The sequence below is a fragment of the Helianthus annuus genome, chromosome 14, assembly GCF_002127325.2.
Source record: "Helianthus annuus cultivar XRQ/B chromosome 14, HanXRQr2.0-SUNRISE, whole genome shotgun sequence".
Classification (NCBI taxonomy): Eukaryota; Viridiplantae; Streptophyta; class Magnoliopsida; order Asterales; family Asteraceae; genus Helianthus; species Helianthus annuus.
This window is the reverse complement of record NC_035446.2, coordinates 160,737,404-160,759,584: the sequence shown is the minus strand read 5'-3', so window position 1 is coordinate 160,759,584 and position 22,181 is coordinate 160,737,404. Positions and strand designations below refer to the sequence as shown.

Below are 22,181 nucleotides of genomic sequence, written 5' to 3'. Positions count from 1 at the left end.
CACAAGCTATTCAAGACTGTACACCCATAAGGTGCAGGACTTGTGCGCCCGATCAAGCGGTATTTTAAATACCGTACCCCAAGCCCGTATAGGGAAAATAAGTCAAAATGTATTTACCTGAGCAAGTATGTAACACAAACGGTAAGTGTGGTAGCTTTTACTGGGCCTCCTAATCTGGAACAAAGGTTTATAATTAACCTATTAGATTCCTAACGGGTCTTTTATTTAAGCCTAAGCTTTGACCGGTTAGTTTTACGAATGATACGCTTTACGCACGATTAAGCGAAAGACCGGATAGAATGTGATTTAGACCCGACAAGTTTGAATACTTGTATAATATGGGTATACTAAATACATTCTGGATTTTGAAATAAAAATGATAACGTTTGACCCGTTTCGGTCAATTTACGCAAACTAGTTACGTAAACTGAACCGAACGCTAAAAGGGCGTTACGGGTAGCCAAAAGAATCAAATGCAAGTTTCCTGATATAATATGTTTTAAATATGATATAACATCAGTAAGTTATGTTCTATATTGCCCGGAATAATTTTAAACTCAATTTATGCCTTAGAAGGGCATTTTGGTCATTTAAAAGATTGTAAAAGAGTTAAATTAGAAATCTGAGGTTCGGGTCTGGTTCAAACAGAAAATATACTTAATTTAACATGTTATAACAGTAGGGTATGACCCATAAACCAAATTTATCATTTAAAACCAAACTATGCACCGTAGGGGTATTTTAGTAATTTCACAAGGGCTAAAACTGCCAAAACTGGAAACCTGAGTTCAAAATATTATACTTACTGTTATTATATGAAAATATGCAATTTACATCAGTAGGTATAAGTCTTATATGTTAAAAACGGGTATAACGCTTACTATGCGCTTAAAACGCTAAAAAATGCGATTTAGAGCCGTTTCCGGGTTTATATATGAAAGCTGAGATTTTTATATTTCCAGAAGGCTCAAAATAATTTATTTAACATATAAAATCAGTAGGAAAAGGTTTCGGGTCAAAAGGATGCATAAAACTCATTTTATGGCTTAAACGGTCAAAACCGACATAAACCGAAATAGCTAGGCGATCTAAGATCCGATCAGCCAAAAATTAAATAAAAATCACTTAAAATCCCAAAATAATATATATCATCAGTTGGTAAAAAGTTTCGTATCAAAATGTGGCCAGAAACGGGTTCTACGCGAAAAGGACCGTTTATGTAAATTTATAATATAGTTTTACGCTAATGGCCATAACTCACAATCTGGACCACCAACTGATCCGAAATTTTCGGTGCACGTTTATATATTAGAAATAAAGATTTCTATCCTTTCACTTTTCCAAAAATCACGTTTTATATCAAAAAGGGCAAAATAGTCAACTTTTACGCATAATCGGAAACATGCATTTGAATCGGCTAAGTATAGACTCAATCAACAACAATTCCAGAAAGTTTTACCAAAATAAAAATAGTCAAAAATACTTTCCAATACAGATCTCAAACATGCATGTACGAATCCGAATCGATAGTCTACGAAATAGTCGTTTTATAGGACTTTCGGTCCCGATTCGCATTTATACTATAGATTGTCGAGTTGATGATGATAAAACACATTCTTATATGTATTACAAGTTATTTATGATGATTAATCAGATTGCATGTCTAATATATTAACATTCAAGCTTATTTTTGCAAAAATCACTTCTGTTGACTTTTTAAAAACATGTTTGACTCGACAATTAGCATGCATATAGTGGGATTCAGATAATACCCTTTAGAGGGTTTGTTTCCCACATAAATACCAACATAAATCTGGTTTCAATTCGAGAAATGACTGATTGAAACTTGTTTAATCAGAAAGTCAAAGTGTATGATCAAACAGTTTGACTTTTAGCAATAATCAAAGCAAGAACGGATTAGAGATTGAATTGGGAGCTTACAAGGGTCCTATAGATGCTTAGTTACTACTAGGAATCGGCCTTGATGATCAGATTAGCTCCAGAGAGTCTTGTGAAGTTCTTGCAAGTTGAGAGCTCCTTGCTTGCAATTGCAAATGCCCAAGAATTGGTCTTGTGAATTGATTTAAAGCTGGAATTCAGAGGTTACTGTGTCCTAGGCATGCATGGCATCTCATTGGAGCCTTTTGGAGGCGAGATGTAACAACCCGCACCTTCGTGCGTTGTTACTACTCGATACACTCGTTACGCCTAGCACCGGAGATTCGGATCATAATGTAACTATATCAATTATATCGCTAAATCGAAGTATAATCGAACGATTACGCATATTCTATCATTAGTACAAACCTATTTTTTTTGCATAACACTCGCGACGATGTCGAATAAGGGCCTAAACTACCCTTCTCGATGAGCGTGAGGTGTCAAAATGTGAGTAATCAACGCTAACGAGGGTTATCGGGTGAGTACTATGACTCTAACCGTCATGACGATGATGGCAATATGAGTAAGTGGTGCCCCGATAATCATTGTGGCACATCACATCGAAGAACGCACTCGAAGGCACGCGTAACTCGATCACCGCACTGAGAATTGGATACATAAATACGTATATACGGCCCTTTTGTGATTAATTATAATAAATAAATTAATAATTATATAAATATATGAAAATATGGCTCAAACCGTCGAAATCGCACCAAAAACGGGATCAAAAGGCTTCCGAACGGATCAATTCGATCAGACTAGTCCAATTGGTCAGACCGGCCCAATCAGATAGGCCAGTCCGATCGGATGGGCCAGTCCGATCGGATGGACCAGCCGATCGGATGGACCAGCCGATCGACTGGGCCAGCCGATCGACTGGGCCAACCGATCGACTGGGCCAGCCGATCGACTGGGCCAGCCGATCGACTGGGCCAACCGATCGACTGGGCCAGCCGATCGACTGGGCCAGCCGATCCAACTGCAGTTTTGCCTTCCTTTCTCCTTCCTTGCCTATAAATACCCCTCCATTCACTCCCAAACACTTGTGTTGCTGCTCCTAACCGACCAAGACGTTCCAGCCCTCAAATCTCTCGATTTCTTCCGATTCTTGTAAGTTTTCCACCCGAATCTTGTACTTTCTTGATCCAAATGCAATCCCTCATCTTTCTACCTTTCAAATCTCAATTTTTAACCGTGAAATCAACGGATTTGGGGTGTTCTAAGGTGATGTCACCATAAAGTTCTTCAAAGGTGATGTCATCCCATGAAGAACAACTCAGATTCGGATGATTTACATACGATTCTTCATGAATCTCAACCAAATCAATGTTTTTCTAATCAAAAGGCCACGGATTTGGGATGTTCGGATAGATTTCATCACAAAGTTCTTATGAACTTCAAGTGTTGACCTCATATCATCAAGAACAACTCAGATCCAGGGCATTTCCTAAGTAAAATCAAGGTTTTTACATCAGATCTAGTGATAAAATGATCGATTTCGAGTTAAACACGGAAAAACCGACAAAAACGACCAGTTCCGACGAACGGGGTGATTCCCGGCCGTTAAAACAGGTCGGAATTGACGGGATTTCAGTTGTTTAACACCTCATCATAACGTCTCGACCCAAAACACCGAAAAACGCTCGAAAAATCATCGAAAACAGCCGAACAGGATGGCCAATCGAGTGGCCCAATCGATCGAACAGCTAGTCGATCGAGCAGCTAGTCGATCGAACAGCTGGTCGATCGAGCAGCTAGTCGATCGAACAGCTGGTCGATCGAACAGCTAGTCGATCGAACAGCTGGTCGATCGAGCAGCTAGTCGATCGAACAGCTGGTCGATCGAACAGCTAGTCGATCGAACAGCTGGTCGATCGAACAGCTAGTCGATCGAACAGCTAGTCGATCGAACAGCCATTCGATCGATCAGGCTGTCCGATCGATCAGGACCAAGTCCAACCGATCGACCAGGCCCACTCGATCGAGTGGCCTGTTCGACTGGGCCAGCCCAATTTCACCATTTTGTCCGATTTTAACCCAATTTTTGCCGATTTCACGCAAATCGATACCGTTTAACGCAAAGTAACCTATCACTCACGTAAATTATCTGAAATCAGGATATTCTCCGGCACCGGTTCCGCAAACCTAACCGAAAACGCGCTGTGAGTATACTTGACCCCTTTTATCGAATTTTGGGTGTAACATACGTTCCATAAAAACCAAACTTATCAAGCGAATGATTTAATTGGACTATTTATCACTTGTGAATAACTGTTTGCATAGATATACGTGATGCTAGTTACATGTATGCTAGAACTTATACTCGTGACGTCCCACCAAGACTAGTATAGTACTATTTCGCCCGACGGGGTCTAGTTATGCCATCAAGAGTCGAGCATCGAGGACTTAGCTGGTAGTATCAGTTTTGTGAGTATATATGTCGTGTATTACGTTTATGCATGTGGAAATTCGCAGCACTTTCAAATCTATCACACTATCACATATCAAACCTGTATACTCGCCAATACTTTTGTATTGACAAAGTTTTAACGTATGTTGCAGGTTTAGCCGAAGTTTACATCAAATCAAGCTAGGAAGTCTAGAAACTCATCTAAATTATAGGTTGTCGGATTTGAATTGTTCGAGAGGACAAGAAATCTGTGATAACTTATGTGATTGTATTGTTTGTTAGTATGGGATGACAAATGTAATAAATATTATCGCAATATAGTTGTTATGGATTCTCTTGAGCAATCTGATTCGCCTAGTGCCGCGCCCCGATGATTCCGCCATCGGTTGGGGTGTGACAGATTGGTATCAGAGCCATAACTATAGGGAATTAGGCAAAGTTTGAGACTCGACCTAGTCCGGGTCGATGTCTTAGAAAAATTGACCTAGTCTATAGTCTAAGTACCTACAGGCCGACTCTTACGAACCCGTTAGGGTTTGTTTGGGCCAACTTGCTACTCTCGATCGAATTTGTTGAAAAGTTACAACTATTGTGAGAACACCGCATACTACAGCTTCACACAAAGAGCCTTTCCTAAGGCTAGAAGGTTACTTAGCCTTTCCTAAGGCTGACACAATACACATGTTTTCAAAACTACTCGCATAACAAAACCGAGTGATCTAGTCGAGACCAGGTGTAAAAAAAAACCAATAACTCTCGATAGGATCACTCACTCAGCGCATTTTTCTAGCACGAGAACTCTTTGTTGAGCTAGGAGTGACATCCACATCTCGACAAAAAGCCTCCATTTCGAAATTCTGGTGGAACTCTCGGATTTATTCGATGAGCACAACCACAAATGGGAACGAAGTTGTTAAGCCAGGGGTGAAACCCATACCTTAATCAACTGTTCCACTCCATAAAATGGTTTACAAAAGCTCTCACCAAGGTCACGACCATAACAACGACTCAGGCTACGCAAAGACTAGAGAGACGAATGTCAGAAGCTGCATCCCAGTGGAAGCATGAGTCCCCTAGGTCAACGCGTATGCCCGAACTTGTTGGGTATAGTCGGGTTACTTGGGTAGTCAACGCCTAAACACCCAAGGCATTCTATCTAAACTATTACGTTTATGGTATCAAATACGTTTATGTGTTTTCAAATTTAAGCTTTACGATTTACCGATTTCTCGATTTATCGAATTTACGATCCTAGATTTACGAAACGCACAACTTGCACAGCCATCGCAATCTAAAACAAAGACCGAATGATCGCAACAAAACAAACGTCTAAGTACTCGAATTCGCTTACGCCCTTTCTCTCATCGCGTCCTCGCGAATTCTGGATCAATGTCTAAGTGTAACCTACAACTATATCTATATGTATTAAATACAAAACGGATCAATTATGTGAGAATTTAGGAACCTAGAATTTTCCTATGTGGCTCCTATGTGTTAAATTAAATTCTATACCGAGTTTTGATCGAATCAAATCGCATCAAAAGTTCAGAAATCATTATGATCGAATCTCACTCTGAATCCTTCTGTCTAGATGCCTTCCAACAACTCGATCTCGAGACGAGTAGCTAGGAGAAGAGCCCAACGACGCGCCGATAAGAGGATTGCCTCAATTGTGACCAAGGAAGTGGTCAAGCTCATTCCTCAAATTGTCGCGCAAGTGCACTCTCAAAGCCACTCTCGAGCCCCGGAAGACGTCAAGACGGAATCTGCATTCCTCTACAAACACTTCAAAGCCTGTGATCCGATGCCTTTCACGGGTGAAGGAGATGTTTCTCAATTATTCCAGTGGTTCGATGCCATCGAGGTTACCCTTCGTCAGAGTGGGTGCCCCAAGGCCTTCCAAACTACTTGCGCCACCGGAGTATTTCAATCCCGAGCACTCGATTGGTGGACCGCCGAACGCAACAAACGTGGGATCTCCGCAGCTTACGCCCTCTCATGGGGTGAGCTGAAGAAACTCATGAAGGAAGAATATTGTCCCCCTCACGAGGTCCAGAAGCTAGAGAACGAATTTTGGGAAATCAAGCAAACCGAAGGTGACAATGCGAGCTATACAGCAAGGTTCAAACAGCTCAGCATAATCTGCCCAAGTCAAGTCGACACTCCGAAGAAAGCTATCGCGAAGTATATTCGTGGCTTACCAGAGTGTGTGGGTGATTTTGTCGAAGCTGCAAAACCTACTGCCATCGAAGAAGCCTACCGTTTAGCCGCAGAGCTCAACAGCAAACGAGTCGTGGACGGATTCTTCTCCAAGAAGCCTGTCACACGAGCTCATCAAGCAATCTTCATCAACTCATCCGATGATTCCCTTGGAGAATCGGTCGATGGTTCATCTGACAGCTCCTCGGAGGATTCTTCCAAGGATTGCTCCGACAATGTCTCCGTCGAATCATCAGGCAAATCCAAGGACGACACTGCATCAACTCAAGAAGCCCAACCGAGCCGCAAACGAAAGACCGTGAGCCCAGACTCTTCAACAACTGGACTGCCGCAACCCGAACCTCTCCGATCAGTCCCAGTTCAGTCAAAACGTGCTTACAATGGATCTCATCCCCTGTGTTTCACATGCACGTATCATCACCCGCTAGAAGCAAAATGTCGCTATTGCGCAAATTGCAACTGGTATGGGCATTATACGTCGCAGTGCCGTACAGGACCGTGACCTGGAAGGAAGTCATCAACAACCGCCGTCTCCGCAAGTATCCACAACAACGTTATTTTGATCCTAATGTTGTTGTAATAATGCGACTTAACGCTATCATTTCTGGAACTTATTTCATATATCATCGTGTGTGGATTCTATTTCTCTTACAATCGAGCACTATCTAGACGCTAGCACTATGTACTATATTATGTATTTTATCCCTATAACACTCTTAGAACGAGGTACGGTATACGTGCAAGGGACAACTAATCACGGGTGCACACGGGATTATCTTGGTCAGTGCACGGAGATCGTAGTGAAGTTCTAATGGTGCCATAACGTTTAAAAGCACGGTCAAGGCCGTGTCAACAAAGTGTGACACCAAAGCACGGGGCATAAGTAGTAGGGGTGACGCGGGGGTACGCTTTACCATACTACCGAAACTTCGTGAAGAAAGTGCCATGTGGAGTTGGACGTTATTAGACCTATTATACTATTATGGTTAATTTGACACTCTACCACCAATCACAAGGCGTAACAAAACTAAACCGCATCACTGCGAGGCTTCTCGTAAGTCCGCGTACACAAATTGCCACATCGATGAACTTAGGTAAGTTCACCCCGAAGAGCAATTGGAGCAACGCGAGACTGGTCGTAAAGTCTAGAACGCAACTTAATCGCAGTTTTGCCGGATCAATCTCGCAATCAAATCATTCGATATGTGGCTCGAAATCGCAATCGCATCACGTGTTGTCTAGAAATCTCTAACACTCGTTATTGTCAATTGTGTGAACCTCTATCAGCTGGTGTGGATCGCCTATTGTGGATTCGCTAGACGAGTATCGACAATCACTCGCCGCCTTCCACTATTGACGCGCCTCGCACCTAATCCACCAACTCGATACTCTTATCATGGTTCGCTATTACTTATCAATGCACGCATTCTACGTGTCATGTTAGCGCACATGACCTCGCTTCACGAGATAAAATTAATAAGGTTGAAACATGGTGATGTTTTGACCATATTAGCTGACTTTCGTGGAAAAAGGCCGTGTGGGCTAGCCTTAGTACTCATTGTGATGTAATCAGTTCAATCAATCGTCTATCACTCGCAACGCAACAATCGTCTCTATTCAATCTGTTGGAATCTATTGTCTATCGATGTTCGAATGTTACTTGGAAGTCATCGCAGGTGGTGTAATGTTAGGGTGCATGACATTGCTTCACAAGATAAAACTAATACGGAAACATGGTGTTTGTCATATTAGCAAGTCTTGTGGAAACGTGCCATGCGAACTTCGTGTGGAATCAAATCGAAATCTCATTTACCCGAATCAAAATCGTGTCATTCGTTGCCCAACCAAGCATACCATATCAGCGTTGTGCGACCGGACTACTCGCACCCGCTGCCTACGCTTGGTTTGCATCCAACTTATTTCTATTCAAAACTCGGTCTAGCACCTCATCGCTAGGATCAAGGGAATCGAAATTCTATCTGTGTCTTATCGGCACGCATGACACTGCCTCATGAAACAGAGTTAATATGGGTAAAGCATGGTGGATACGCCGCTGGTACTTCCTATATATAAGTGTTTTAACCATATTAACGAACTTTTGTGGGAAGGTGCCACGTGGGGCCCGATGTAAGTTATTTTTCCATAGTAGTAAGGAAAACCTATTTTTTTTTTTATAAAAATTTTTTTTACTAAAACCGTTGGACAAATGAAATTCCTTACAACATGGAGAAAACATTGAATCAGTTTGGCTCCGTGCCCAATGAAAATTTCATAAGTCCAATTCTTTTCTTAAAAACCTTTGCAATGACCGACAGGAATCTTCCCGAGAACGAGGGTTCGGCAGTCGAGTTCCGCTCGAACCCACGTTGTAGGAAAGTTTTCTTAAAACTTATGTTGCCACCTGATTCTTTTAAAATGTAAAACTCAAAACCTGTTATCAAATAACAAAACCCTCCACATAGCGCTGGTGTGGACATTAAAACGGTCGACACCGCGCCATGAGGAGATTTTTCTTAATTAACTTCGGAAATTAATCGAGTATTGGTAAGTTTAAAACGCTATAAAATTGCTTTTTGTATGTGTTATCACTTCTAAGTAATCGAATCGTATGCTCTCCCTATTTTCACTCGCCAAATCGTAATCGATCGCTCGTTATCTAGACGCTAATAATCTCTACTCTCAATCGCATCAACCCTTACGACCCTACTATTGGATTAATTTCGGGACGAAATTTCCTAAAGGAGGGGATACTGTAACAACCCGCACCTTCGTGCGTTGTTACTACTCGATACACTCGTTACGCCTAGCACCGGAGATTCGGATCATAATGTAACTATATCAATTATATCGCTAAATCGAAGTATAATCGAACGATTACGCATATTCTATCATTAGTACAAACCTATTTTTTTTGCATAACACTCGCGACGATGTCGAATAAGGGCCTAAACTACCCTTCTCGATGAGCGTGAGGTGTCAAAATGTGAGTAATCAACGCTAACGAGGGTTATCGGGTGAGTACTATGACTCTAACCGTCATGACGATGATGGCAATATGAGTAAGTGGTGCCCCGATAATCATTGTGGCACATCACATCGAAGAACGCACTCGAAGGCACGCGTAACTCGATCACCGCACTGAGAATTGGATACATAAATACGTATATACGGCCCTTTTGTGATTAATTATAATAAATAAATTAATAATTATATAAATATATGAAAATATGGCTCAAACCGTCGAAATCGCACCAAAAACGGGATCAAAAGGCTTCCGAACGGATCAATTCGATCAGACTAGTCCAATTGGTCAGACCGGCCCAATCAGATAGGCCAGTCCGATCGGATGGGCCAGTCCGATCGGATGGACCAGCCGATCGGATGGACCAGCCGATCGACTGGGCCAGCCGATCGACTGGGCCAACCGATCGACTGGGCCAGCCGATCGACTGGGCCAGCCGATCGACTGGGCCAACCGATCGACTGGGCCAGCCGATCGACTGGGCCAGCCGATCCAACTGCAGTTTTGCCTTCCTTTCTCCTTCCTTGCCTATAAATACCCCTCCATTCACTCCCAAACACTTGTGTTGCTGCTCCTAACCGACCAAGACGTTCCAGCCCTCAAATCTCTCGATTTCTTCCGATTCTTGTAAGTTTTCCACCCGAATCTTGTACTTTCTTGATCCAAATGCAATCCCTCATCTTTCTACCTTTCAAATCTCAATTTTTAACCGTGAAATCAACGGATTTGGGGTGTTCTAAGGTGATGTCACCATAAAGTTCTTCAAAGGTGATGTCATCCCATGAAGAACAACTCAGATTCGGATGATTTACATACGATTCTTCATGAATCTCAACCAAATCAATGTTTTTCTAATCAAAAGGCCACGGATTTGGGATGTTCGGATAGATTTCATCACAAAGTTCTTATGAACTTCAAGTGTTGACCTCATATCATCAAGAACAACTCAGATCCAGGGCATTTCCTAAGTAAAATCAAGGTTTTTACATCAGATCTAGTGATAAAATGATCGATTTCGAGTTAAACACGGAAAAACCGACAAAAACGACCAGTTCCGACGAACGGGGTGATTCCCGGCCGTTAAAACAGGTCGGAATTGACGGGATTTCAGTTGTTTAACACCTCATCATAACGTCTCGACCCAAAACACCGAAAAACGCTCGAAAAATCATCGAAAACAGCCGAACAGGATGGCCAATCGAGTGGCCCAATCGATCGAACAGCTAGTCGATCGAGCAGCTAGTCGATCGAACAGCTGGTCGATCGAGCAGCTAGTCGATCGAACAGCTGGTCGATCGAACAGCTAGTCGATCGAACAGCTGGTCGATCGAGCAGCTAGTCGATCGAACAGCTGGTCGATCGAACAGCTAGTCGATCGAACAGCTGGTCGATCGAACAGCTAGTCGATCGAACAGCTAGTCGATCGAACAGCCATTCGATCGATCAGGCTGTCCGATCGATCAGGACCAAGTCCAACCGATCGACCAGGCCCACTCGATCGAGTGGCCTGTTCGACTGGGCCAGCCCAATTTCACCATTTTGTCCGATTTTAACCCAATTTTTGCCGATTTCACGCAAATCGATACCGTTTAACGCAAAGTAACCTATCACTCACGTAAATTATCTGAAATCAGGATATTCTCCGGCACCGGTTCCGCAAACCTAACCGAAAACGCGCTGTGAGTATACTTGACCCCTTTTATCGAATTTTGGGTGTAACATACGTTCCATAAAAACCAAACTTATCAAACGAATGATTTAATTGGACTATTTATCACTTGCGAATAACTGTTTGCATAGATATACGTGATGCTAGTTACATGTATGCTAGAACTTATACTCGTGACGTCCCACCAAGACTAGTATAGTACTATTTCGCCCGACGGGGTCTAGTTATGCCATCAAGAGTCGAGCATCGAGGACTTAGCTGGTAGTATCAGTTTTGTGAGTATATATGTCGTGTATTACGTTTATGCATGTGGAAATTCGCAGCACTTTCAAATCTATCACACTATCACATATCAAACCTGTATACTCGCCAATACTTTTGTATTGACAAAGTTTTAACGTATGTTGCAGGTTTAGCCGAAGTTTACATCAAATCAAGCTAGGAAGTCTAGAAACTCATGTAAATTATAGGTTGTCGGATTTGAATTGTTCGAGAGGACAAGAAATCTGTGATAACTTATGTGATTGTATTGTTTGTTAGTATGGGATGACAAATGTAATAAATATTATCGCAATATAGTTGTTATGGATTCTCTTGAGCAATCTGATTCGCCTAGTGCCGCGCCCCGATGATTCCGCCATCGGTTGGGGTGTGACACGAGATACAGCTGGTTAGCACTTAAATTCATACTCAAATCAGCCCAAATTGTGAATTCTGTCGCTGGCAACCCCACGCGGCCCGCTTGGGTCAGACCAGGCGGGTCGCCTGACCCCTGATCAGCCAAACTTGTTTCCATTTTGACAGCTTTGGTCCCTGAACTTGTATGCGATGTTTCGGCTGCTTTTCTCGACCCGTAAACCCCTAAACTTGGTTTTTAAGAACCTTGGGACATTTACCTACATGGTAATGTCCTCGGATAACTTTGCGCTCAACCAAAAAGCCATGAAATTCGACGTTGACGCTTTTAGTCCTTCAAGTACGGTTTTGGCCATAACTTTCTCATACGTTGACGAAACTTCACGAAATTTTAACCACATATTCTAGTGAGTATATTTTAGCTTCTCAAAGCCTCGGGTCTGCCAAAAGTTCACTCAGAGGTATAAATTAAACATGTTGACACTTTTGGCCCCTATAGTTTGCAATACTTCACTTTTGTGCAATTTCCGCGTCGTATGATCCATGAACCATCCGTTTAAGGTTATAAACATTATGTAGGGTTATCATAGAGTCTATTTATCCATTGTTGACACTTTGGACCCTTACGTTCCATAGTTTTCACTGTTCGTCACTTTTAGTCCCTCTAAAGTTTGTTTTCACATACCGGAACCTTATGACACGTGTCAAGACATTATTGGACGAAATTTTTCGAGGTGTTACAAATGATGTCAAGGATATCCGGGACATGGTCATTAACCCCTAAAGGCTTTTATTTCAAACAATACAGATCAAACCGGGTTACCTCAATAACTTAATCACAATCCGATTAAATATTCAATACCCGACCAAGCGGTATTATTATACCGTATCCCAAGCCCGTATAGGGAAAATAAGTTAAGAGTATTTACCTGAGCTAGCTCCTGTCTTAAAATAGCAAGAATAATAACTCAGCCGTATTCACTTAAGTAAGCGTAGGTACAATTTACCGGAAGGCTCTAGTCTGGAACGATGGTATAAATAACCAATTAGAATGCTAACGGGTCTTTAATTAAGCCTAAGCTTAGACCGGTCAGTCTTAAAGAATTGTTACGGTTTAATCGCGTGAACGGCGAAAACCGTGAATGGAGTGTGATTTTTGACCCAACAAGTTTGAAGACTTGTTTCATATGGGTATAATAATCATACTCTGGATTTTGGGGTTAAAACATATAGTTTGACCCGTTTCGGCTAAATTATGTAAACTAGTTACATAAGCCGAACCGTACGCGCAAAGGACGCAACGGGTATCCGTTAGAGTCCTACACTGTTTTCCTAAGCCAATATACTTTAAAGAGGTTGTGGCATCAGTAGGATACCTTCCATAATGCCCGTAACGAGTTTAAGTTTAATAATATGCCCCGTATGGGTATTTCGGTCTTTTTAAAGATTATTAAGGAGGTTTTAGAGTTCTACAGGGAATCTGAGTTTCCGATCAGTTTATAAAGTCTAAAATACTTTATTTATTATTTAAAATCGGTAGCAACTGGAATCGGGTCAAAAGACCTTATAGAACTCGATTTATGGCCGAAAAGGGCATATTCGGTATTTACCGAACCGTAGCCATAACCGCAGGTTATGAGCAAGGTAAAAATAATTAAAAATCTTTAAAAATCCCAAAATATTATTTTACATCAGCGAGTAAAAGTTTTGGTGTCGAAATCCGGGTTTAGATAGGCGTTATGCTAATTGCGCTATTTAATTACTAAAGTTTCGCAATTTGCGCTAATTGGCATAACTCTTATTCTGGACCTCGGATTGACATGAAATTTTAGGGACATGTTTAGAATTCAGTACCCAAGGTCATGATCCGTTCACATGTCCGAAAATCTCGTTTAAATTTATAAAGGGCGTTACGGTCAACTTTTAAGTAATTAGCGGAAATGCGTAAAAGACTCGGACAAACCACGAACCGGTCACAGAGGTTTATACCATCATGTAACCTGGTCCTAAGAGAGACCTAAGGCATGTCTAAATCGATCTTTAACGGGTCAGAACTGAAGTCAATGCAAAAGTCAAACTTTTGCGACATTCGGCTCCGAACCGGTTCAATATAGCAAATGGCCGATTCAAACGAGCGTAAACAAGTTTATATACTTAATATCATGTTTTATGAGTGTCTAAACAGGTTCCATAGCATATATATTACAGATTATGTACAAAATCGCAAAATGGCTTTCTGTTGACTTTTTAGGCGCACGTTTGACTCGAAATTCGAACTAGTTAGAGTGGTGATCAGTGGGAACCCTTTTAGAGGTTTATTACCCACATAATTACCAACACATAACCATTTTTGATTCGACATAAGACTGAGCTATTAAGGATTTATCTTAAAGTCAAACCGTAGTTACGACGGTTTGATTTTTAACTATATTACTAAGTAAAACTAAACCACAAAGGATTTAAACGACTTACAGAAGCTTGAACACGAAATAGGATGCTAGAATAAAGCTTGAAAGCTCCAGAGATGATCAAGAGAAAGTGTTTGAGGTGTGGTGAAACTTATGCACATAACATGCCTATTTATAGTAAAGTTTCATCACAACTTTTGACACACAGGTCCCTCATCTAACCACAACCTTCCAATATGTGTTCCTAATGCTTAGGGGTTGTTTAGGGGTCAATTGGAAGGACTTAAATGCATCTCATGGCGTTTAGAAGGTTGAACAGCCAAGTTAAGCATGTTTCTGCATCTGGGCGCCTGACGCGGCCCGCATGGAGGAACCATACACATATTACGCGGGCCGCCTGAATTTTAAAAATCAGGCGCGTTCAGTCATAGGCTCGCGGCCCGCCTCAACTTAACCCGAACCCTTACGCGGCCCGCGTTAGGTTTATTTTTCAAGATTTCTGAATCTTTTATAATCATAACTAAATCTTGGTAATAATAACAAAATCTTTAGTAATTAATAATGAAATCTTTAGTAATCATTAACTTGCCCTTTCGGGTTTTGAAGGGGTAACTTTGCGATTTGGCCCTTGATTATTTACTACTAAGGGCCTCGTGTTATTTACTCGCTTAGTTAAGTCCCTGGTTAGTTTATTTAATTATTCTGAAAGCCTTAACTTTCATTATTGACGCTTTTAACCCTTCTCATACGAATTCGATCGTAACTTTCTCGTTTTAAAGCGGAACTTCGCGGAATTTATACAGTATATTTTAGTGAGTGTATAATACTGTTACAAAGCCTCGGGATCATTAAAGGGTCACTCAGAGGTATAATTAAACATGTTGACACGGTTAACCCCTGTAGCTTGTAATCTCTCACTTTCTTCCACGTTTCGCTTCCGTACGATCCATGATTCATTCGTTTGAAGGTACAAGCACTACTTAGGGTTACTATACAGTATATTTACCCTTCGTTGACATTTATAACCCTCGAGTTTACATACTTTCAAGGTTTGTCAACTTTAGTCCTTTATTTAATATCTAATGCCACGTGTAAACTTATGACACGTGTTAACACATTATTGGACTCAAAATTTCGAGGTGTTACATCTACTTCTCACTTTCATTAATAAACAAGATCTGTCACTGTTTGCTCTTGAATTTTTTGCATAATTAGGTGGTTTCAACCACAAAAGAGTGCCTTTAGGTGGCCTTGAATTTTTTGAGTGTTTCTAGTTGTGTCATCACTGTTTGAAACAATGACATTCTCTCCATTTTCTGCCAAACCTGCACGTTGCCTGCAAAAGCTGTTGTCCCTGAAAGTCGCTTATTAGAACAAAGAAATAAAAGAAAATCTCTGATTGAAACCCATATATAAAACAAGTTCACTGAATGAAACCCATATATAAAAGAACTTCGTTGTTTGAAAGCAAGACCTGAAAGAAGTTCGCTGTTTGAAAGCAAGACATGAAAGAAGTTCGTTGTTTGAAAGCAAGACATAAAAGAAGTTCGTTGTTTGAAATCAAGACATAAAGTTAACAACCTTGTTTAACTACCAATTTGAGATGTGATGATTATCGTGGATTGACATAAAGTTAACAACCGAGCAGGCTTTTTGAAGATAACAAATTTAGAGGCAGTGTTCGTTTGACACTAGCATTGGTTCAGACTCTTGAGGTCTTGTGAGACTCATCTTTAGCTATTTCATGCTGAAAAGAACCATGTGTAGAGGAGGTGGTCATTTTTACCCGTTACAAATGGGTCGATCCGGGTTAAATTTATCTATAATGATTCATACAGGTAAAAAAAACAGTTGTAAAGGAATGAAATTACAAAAGTTAAGGAAATCAAATTATATTAACCGTCAACCAGAAGCACAAATACCAATGCATTAGATGACGGAATGAAATAAGAGAAGTTATGCTAAATAAAATTATAGCACCGAGTGTTTGAAATGACCAGCGATCACATCGTCCGAATCTGGTTCGCAATTTCAAGTTGATGCTCAAACAGGAGCAGGTCATAACTGCTGCACCCACCCACCCACCCAACAAACAAATCTATAAAATACTGTCTTCATCCTTGCAGAAAGTAAAACCCGACTTTTGGCTCGCTGTCTCTAATTTGATATAAATGCCCTTGATAAGCGAAAAAAGGGTGGTGAGCGTTTATATGGAAGTGACGGAAAGATCTAGGATTCAATGCAGCAACATGAGAAACAACATCCACAAGCTTTTTTCTAAAAGTGACTGAAATCATTTAGGCAGCAACAGGTTATACAAATCATGATTCTCGCACCAGAAATTATGTCGATTGTGCACTTGACTTGAAACACAATATGTTTCTCCTCATCCTCCTCTTCTTATCACCGTTAGGGATGATGATTGTCTCTATTACCAAGGTAAACAAAATCTGCATGCAGCAGTTAATAAGAAGATCCTCAAAAGGCATAGCTAAATGCTCTTCAGGAAGTTTCACAATTTTTCATCCTTGTAAAAGTTCAAATTTCATAAGTTTGTTTGTATCTATGTATGTATCCACGACATTTGTTGTTTTATACCAGTTTCTTACTATGAACCATCTCAGTTTATTCAAGCGTCGGTGCACTCGACAAGCGCCTAAATTGAATCACAAGTGCTACAAATCAGATTTAAGGGGATATTGGGCAATAGATAATATGAAATCTTGAATATAATTATACCACCAACACAAAAACTCATTCATTCATTCATTCAATGATTCATTAACATAACATAATGTTTCAAAAAAAAAGGCACTAGCAATTTTCAGAATCCTAATTAAAGACATGTTTTCTTGTAAACTAATTAAACTATGCTCGATCATCAACCAACCAACCAACCAACCAACGTCGCCTATTTGGTGAAGTGAACCTCAACCGATTTCCTCTCGAAGTTGGTGACGGTAACACGGACCAAACCCCGATCAAGTTTCGCAACAAACGTGGCCTTTTCGAAGTTGGCATCATGCGGGAGTTTCACCGACATCTTATACAAGCGTCCCTCAGTCGGGTTTTCACCGATGAGGATGAATCGGTTGGAAGCGTCAACACACATCTTGATTTCAGCCTCATCTAAAGCAGGGGCCGGAATTTCAAACACTATCTCGTGCGGGAGCCCATCCAGCATTCGTGGTTTAGGGGAAAATCAGCCGTACGTGAAGTACTCGTACGCCTTATCAACGGTGGCGCCGAAGACGGGACCTAGCAAGAAAAAAAATCATGAGATGGTTGTTAGTAGATGTATATTGGAAAAAAAAGGAAGAAGAAGAAGAAAAGAAAACAAAGGGTTTCACCACCACCTAACGGTATCAGAGAAGTAAGCTATGAAGGATCTTCAAATTTTGATAGAGGAGACATCTTCCCATCTCCATTTTGGTTTCCGTTAACAACATGGGAAGGAAATCCTCCATTCTTGCTGATCGAGCTACTCGAACGGCTTGCGTTCTTCAACAATTTGATATAAATACCCTTGATAAGCGAAAAAAGGGTGGTGAGCGTTTATATGGAAGTGACGGAAAGATCTGGGATTCAATGCAGCAACATGAGAAACAACATCCACAAGCTTTTTCTAAAAGTGACTGAAATTATTTAGGCAACAACAGGTTATACAAATCATGATTCTCGCACCAGAAATTATGTCGATTGTGCACTTGACTTGAAACACAATATGTTTCTCCTCATCCTCCTCTTCTTATCACCGTTAGGGATGATGATTGTCTCTATTACCAATGTAAACAAAATCTGCATGCAGCAGTTAATAAGAAGATCCTCAAAAGGCATAGCTAAATGCTCTTTAGGAAGTTTCACAATTTTTCATCCTTGTAAAAGTTCAAATTTCATAAGTTTGTTTGTATCTATGTATGTATCCACGACATTTGTTGTTTTATAACAGTTTCTTACTATGAACCATCTCAGTTTATTCAAGTGCTGGTGCACTCGACAAGCGCCTAAATTGAACCGCAAGTGCTACAAATCAGATTTAAGGGGAAATTGGGCAATAGATAATATGAAATCTTGAATATAATTATACCACCAACACAAAAACTCATTCATTCATTCATTCATTCATTCAATGATTCATTAACATAACATAATGTTTCAAAAAAAGGCACTAGCAATTTTTAGAATCCTAATTAAAGACATGTTTTCTTGTAAACTAATTAAACTATGCTCGATCATCAACCAACCAACCAACGAACGTCGCCTATTTGGTGAAGTGAACCTCAACCGATTTCCTCTCGAAGTTGGTGACGGTAACACGGACCAAACCCCGATCAAGTTTCGCAACAAACGTGGCCTTTTCGAAGTTGGCATCATGCGGGAGTTTCACCGACATCTTATACAAGCGTCCCTCAGCCGGGTTTTCACCGATGAGGATGAATCGGTTGGAAGCGTCAACACACATCTTGATTTCAGCCTCATCTAAAGCAGGGGCCGGAATTTCAAACACTATCTCGTGCGGGAGCCCATCCAGCATTCGTGGTTTAAGGGAAAATCGGCCGTACGTGAAGTACTCGTACGCCTTATCAACGGTGGCGCCGAAGACGGGACCTAGCAAGAAAAAAATCATGAGATGATTGTTAGTAGATGTATATTGGAAAAAAAAGGAAGAAGAAGAAGAAGAAAAAAAACAAAGGGTTTCACCACCACCTAACGGTATCAGAGAAGTAAGCTGTGAAGGATCTTCAAATTTTGATAGAGCAGACATCTTCCTATCTCCATTTCGGTTTCCGTTAACAACATGGGAAGGAAATCCTCCATTCTTGCTGATTGAGCTACTCCAACAGCTTGCGTTCTTCAACAATTTGATATAAATACCCTTGATAAGCGAAAAAAGGGTGGTGAGCGTTTATATGGAAGTGACGGAAAGATCTGGGATTTAATGCAACAACATGAGAAACAACATCCACAAGCTTTTTCTAAAAGTGACTGAAATTATTTAGGCAGCAACAGGTTATACAAATCATGATTCTCGCACCAGAAATTATGTCGATTGTGCACTTGACTTGAAACACAATATGTTTCTCCTCATCCTCCTCTTCTTATCACCGTTAGGGATGATGATTGTCTCTATTACCAATGTAAACAAAATCTGCATGCAGCAGTTAATAAGAAGATCCTCAAAAGGCATAGCTAAATGCTCTTCAGGAAGTTTCACAATTTTTAATCCTTGTAAAAGTTCAAATTTCATAAGTTTGTTTGTATCTATGTATGTATCCACGACATTTGTTGTTTTATAACAGTTCCTTAATATAATCCCTAAGGTGAGCATATGGAGCAGTGAAGTCACCATGTAAGACATTTTGTGCCTTAGATCTGGCCCTATAAGCTTTCATTTTAGAAACCTCAACCTGATATTTTCTTTGGAACTGTTCTTGTACTGCTTTGACAGGTATATTTGGATTCTCTTCGATCTGTTCTACAAGCTCCTCGGCAAGAAAAGTGTATGTACAAGCTTTGATAACTCGGCTGTGTAGGCATTTATGATGGTGGTTGAAGGTTTTAACCAACCATGTTTCAGTCTCTTTGTCAAGAGATACCAGTACAACCCAAGGGCATTTGTTTTCATCAGGGTTTTTCCTATGCCCCCTGCCACCTTTATGTTTTTGTGGAACAGTCCTTTGCACTTTAGTCTTTTTCTCTTATGGACCTACAGTTTCATTGTTTTTCTCTTCTGGCCCCTTACCTTTTTTCTTCTCAACATCTAACTTCTTATCAACTGTAACTGTCTTTGAAGCTTCTTTTGCAGCATTTCTCACCTCCTCAGTCCCTAAATCACCAAAACATGCTACCCTGACCCTATCAGCTTCATCCTTAACTATTCTCATCTGTCTTCTGCTTTCCACTGTATACCTCCTTATGCACTTCTTTACCTCCTCCTTTGTGCTAAACATTTGTCCTATATAGAAATCATTTTCATTCCCAAATGCCCTTCTAGCATGCTTCAATTTTTTCTTTCTAATATTTGCAAGAGTCTCATCAGAATCACTTCAACTATCAACGTTGTCATTGTCTAGAACATCCACCACAGTATCAAATTCAACTTTTTTGTCATCTACTTCTTCATCAACCATGAACTTAAAGTCTTTCATATCCACCTCATCATCATCCATAACATTCTTTTCATCTATTAAAAAGTCACTGTCATCATCACTATTGTCCTCATCCTCTGTATTCTCATCACTAGCTTCATCTATTAAAAAGTCACTGTCATCATCACTATTGTCCTCATCCTCTGTATTCTCATCACTAGTTTCTTCCTCATAGTCCTTATCTTCCTTTTCACTCATGTCCTTGTCACTAAGTTCCTTAGCATCATTGTCACTAACTACCTTAGAATCGTTGTCACTAACTACCTCTGCATCAGTAACCTGCTGATCTATAAATGGGTTAAATTCATCAATTAACTTACCAACATGGATGTCTTCATGACAAGTAGGATTGGATGGAATCTTAGATGTTTGGCTTCATTTGACATGATACTCTAAATCAGCATCCTTTGCTTCATCAAACGCCTTTGTGCCACTTGATTCTCCAACTTCCTTTGCCTCATTGTCGTTTTCATGCCAACATATTGATAGAACAGTACTGCTTTGTGATTGACTGAATCTTTGAACATTTGAAGCCCCATTTTCCAAATACACATTAAGATACCGGTGACCATCCCTTACAAATGCAAGCAATTTCTCAACATCTTCATCCTTAGTAGTATCAATCCATTATCTAGGTCATGGGTTGTAGGGTCACACAAATGAAAGTAATGAGGGACATCATGGTTATAACCCAGTTTATTCCTAATCGTCTCTAATTGTGCATAACCAAACTTATCGCTGTCAAGCAAATCAAAGAAGTCTATGTCTTCGTTTACATACATTCGGCCAGGCGAATTTGTGAAATATCCTCCATGATTCATGTGTATGGTAAACAATGTTGGATAATCGCCTACAATGCATGTTAAAGATTATAATCAGTGATAAGAAAAAACCTTTAAATTTGCCCTACTACACAAAAAATGGATTGAAGGAGTACCATATATCAGGTCTAGTGCAAGATCATCATCAGCACCACGTGCTTGAATCGGCATAGGATCCATTAAAACTCTACTTGAACGATTGTGCAATGTATAACAGATGAAGGGTTTGGGGATCTTTGGAGGGAATGTGAAGTGTTGGTTACGAGTTAGTATAATTAGGTTATAAATACACAAGTTTCAGTAAAGTGGATATTAAATGGGTTAGGTAAGGTGAAAGACTTAAATGCCCTCACGTGCATCGCATGTGAGGCCATTTAACTGGCTTTTATGACGTCGTTAGGTGTTAAGGTTATAAGGTGTAACAAAACAGGAACATAAAGGTTGATTTTTTGAGGATTTCATAGTGAAAGGTACGATGCGCAGTTTGGTTATAACATAAAGGTTGATTTCTGCAATTTACTCTTAAAATAACGGGTATGTTAGTTTATTTGTTTTGCTAATTATATTTAGGAAATAAAACATTAGTTATAATTATAATAATAGGTATGTAAGAAGAAATAGTTAGAGAAAACTTCAATATGTGCTACTCAGTTTCTCTCATGCTGAATGATAGAAAAATATAGTAGTTGATTAATAGGGTATGTTATATGAGTTTGGTTGGGTTGACTTAAAATAAATAAAATTTAAATAATTTGTGCTTCTGTTTATTCTTTATTCCATTTTTCCTGTAGGAGCAAACAGATGAATTTGATAAACTAGTTATACAGACTATGAACTAGAAGTGTATAACTAAGATTGGATTTTGTTCTTCCTCAACCAACTTGACCCATTATCATTTTTCT

At 40.2% G+C, this 22,181-nt stretch overlaps 2 protein-coding genes across 2 annotated transcripts; both read right to left on the bottom strand.

The window, feature by feature from the left end:
• Nucleotides 1–18,428: 18,428 nt before the first annotated feature.
• LOC110906183 lies at nucleotides 18,429–21,301 on the bottom strand. The gene is made up of 2 exons (XM_022151421.1): nucleotides 19,017–21,301; nucleotides 18,429–18,917 (listed from the first exon to the last, which is right to left on the bottom strand). The coding sequence occupies exons 1-2, from the start codon at nucleotides 19,072–19,074 to the stop codon at nucleotides 18,571–18,573; spliced, it is 405 nt and encodes a 134-aa protein (XP_022007113.1). The 5' UTR covers nucleotides 19,075–21,301; the 3' UTR covers nucleotides 18,429–18,570.
• Nucleotides 20,357–21,459, bottom strand: LOC110907714 (acidic repeat-containing protein-like). Its single transcript, XM_022152656.1, has 4 exons — nucleotides 21,396–21,459; nucleotides 21,150–21,308; nucleotides 20,843–21,060; nucleotides 20,357–20,737 (listed from the first exon to the last, which is right to left on the bottom strand). Exons 1-4 carry the CDS (start codon nucleotides 21,457–21,459, stop codon nucleotides 20,357–20,359), a joined length of 822 nt encoding a protein of 273 aa, XP_022008348.1.
• Nucleotides 21,460–22,181: the final 722 nt, after the last annotated feature.

What these genes read in the sequence shown, in the direction of transcription:
- LOC110906183 (XM_022151421.1), bottom strand. Translation starts at nt 19,074, where the DNA reads ATGTCTGCTCTATCAAAATTTGAAGATCCTTCACAGCTTACTTCTCTG. An exon ending in TACTTCTCTGATACCGTTAG is followed by an intron (nt 18,918 to 19,016) that starts GTGGTGGTGAAA and finishes TTTTCTTGCTAG; the next exon opens with GTCCCGTCTTCGGCGCCACC.
- LOC110907714 (XM_022152656.1), bottom strand. Translation starts at nt 21,459, where the DNA reads ATGGATCCTATGCCGATTCAAGCACGTGGTGCTGATGATGATCTTGCA. An exon ending in TGCACTAGACCTGATATATG is followed by an intron (nt 21,309 to 21,395) that starts GTACTCCTTCAA and finishes CATGCATTGTAG; the next exon opens with GCGATTATCCAACATTGTTT. An exon ending in GACGATTAGGAATAAACTGG is followed by an intron (nt 21,061 to 21,149) that starts GTTATAACCATG and finishes CTAAGGATGAAG; the next exon opens with ATGTTGAGAAATTGCTTGCA.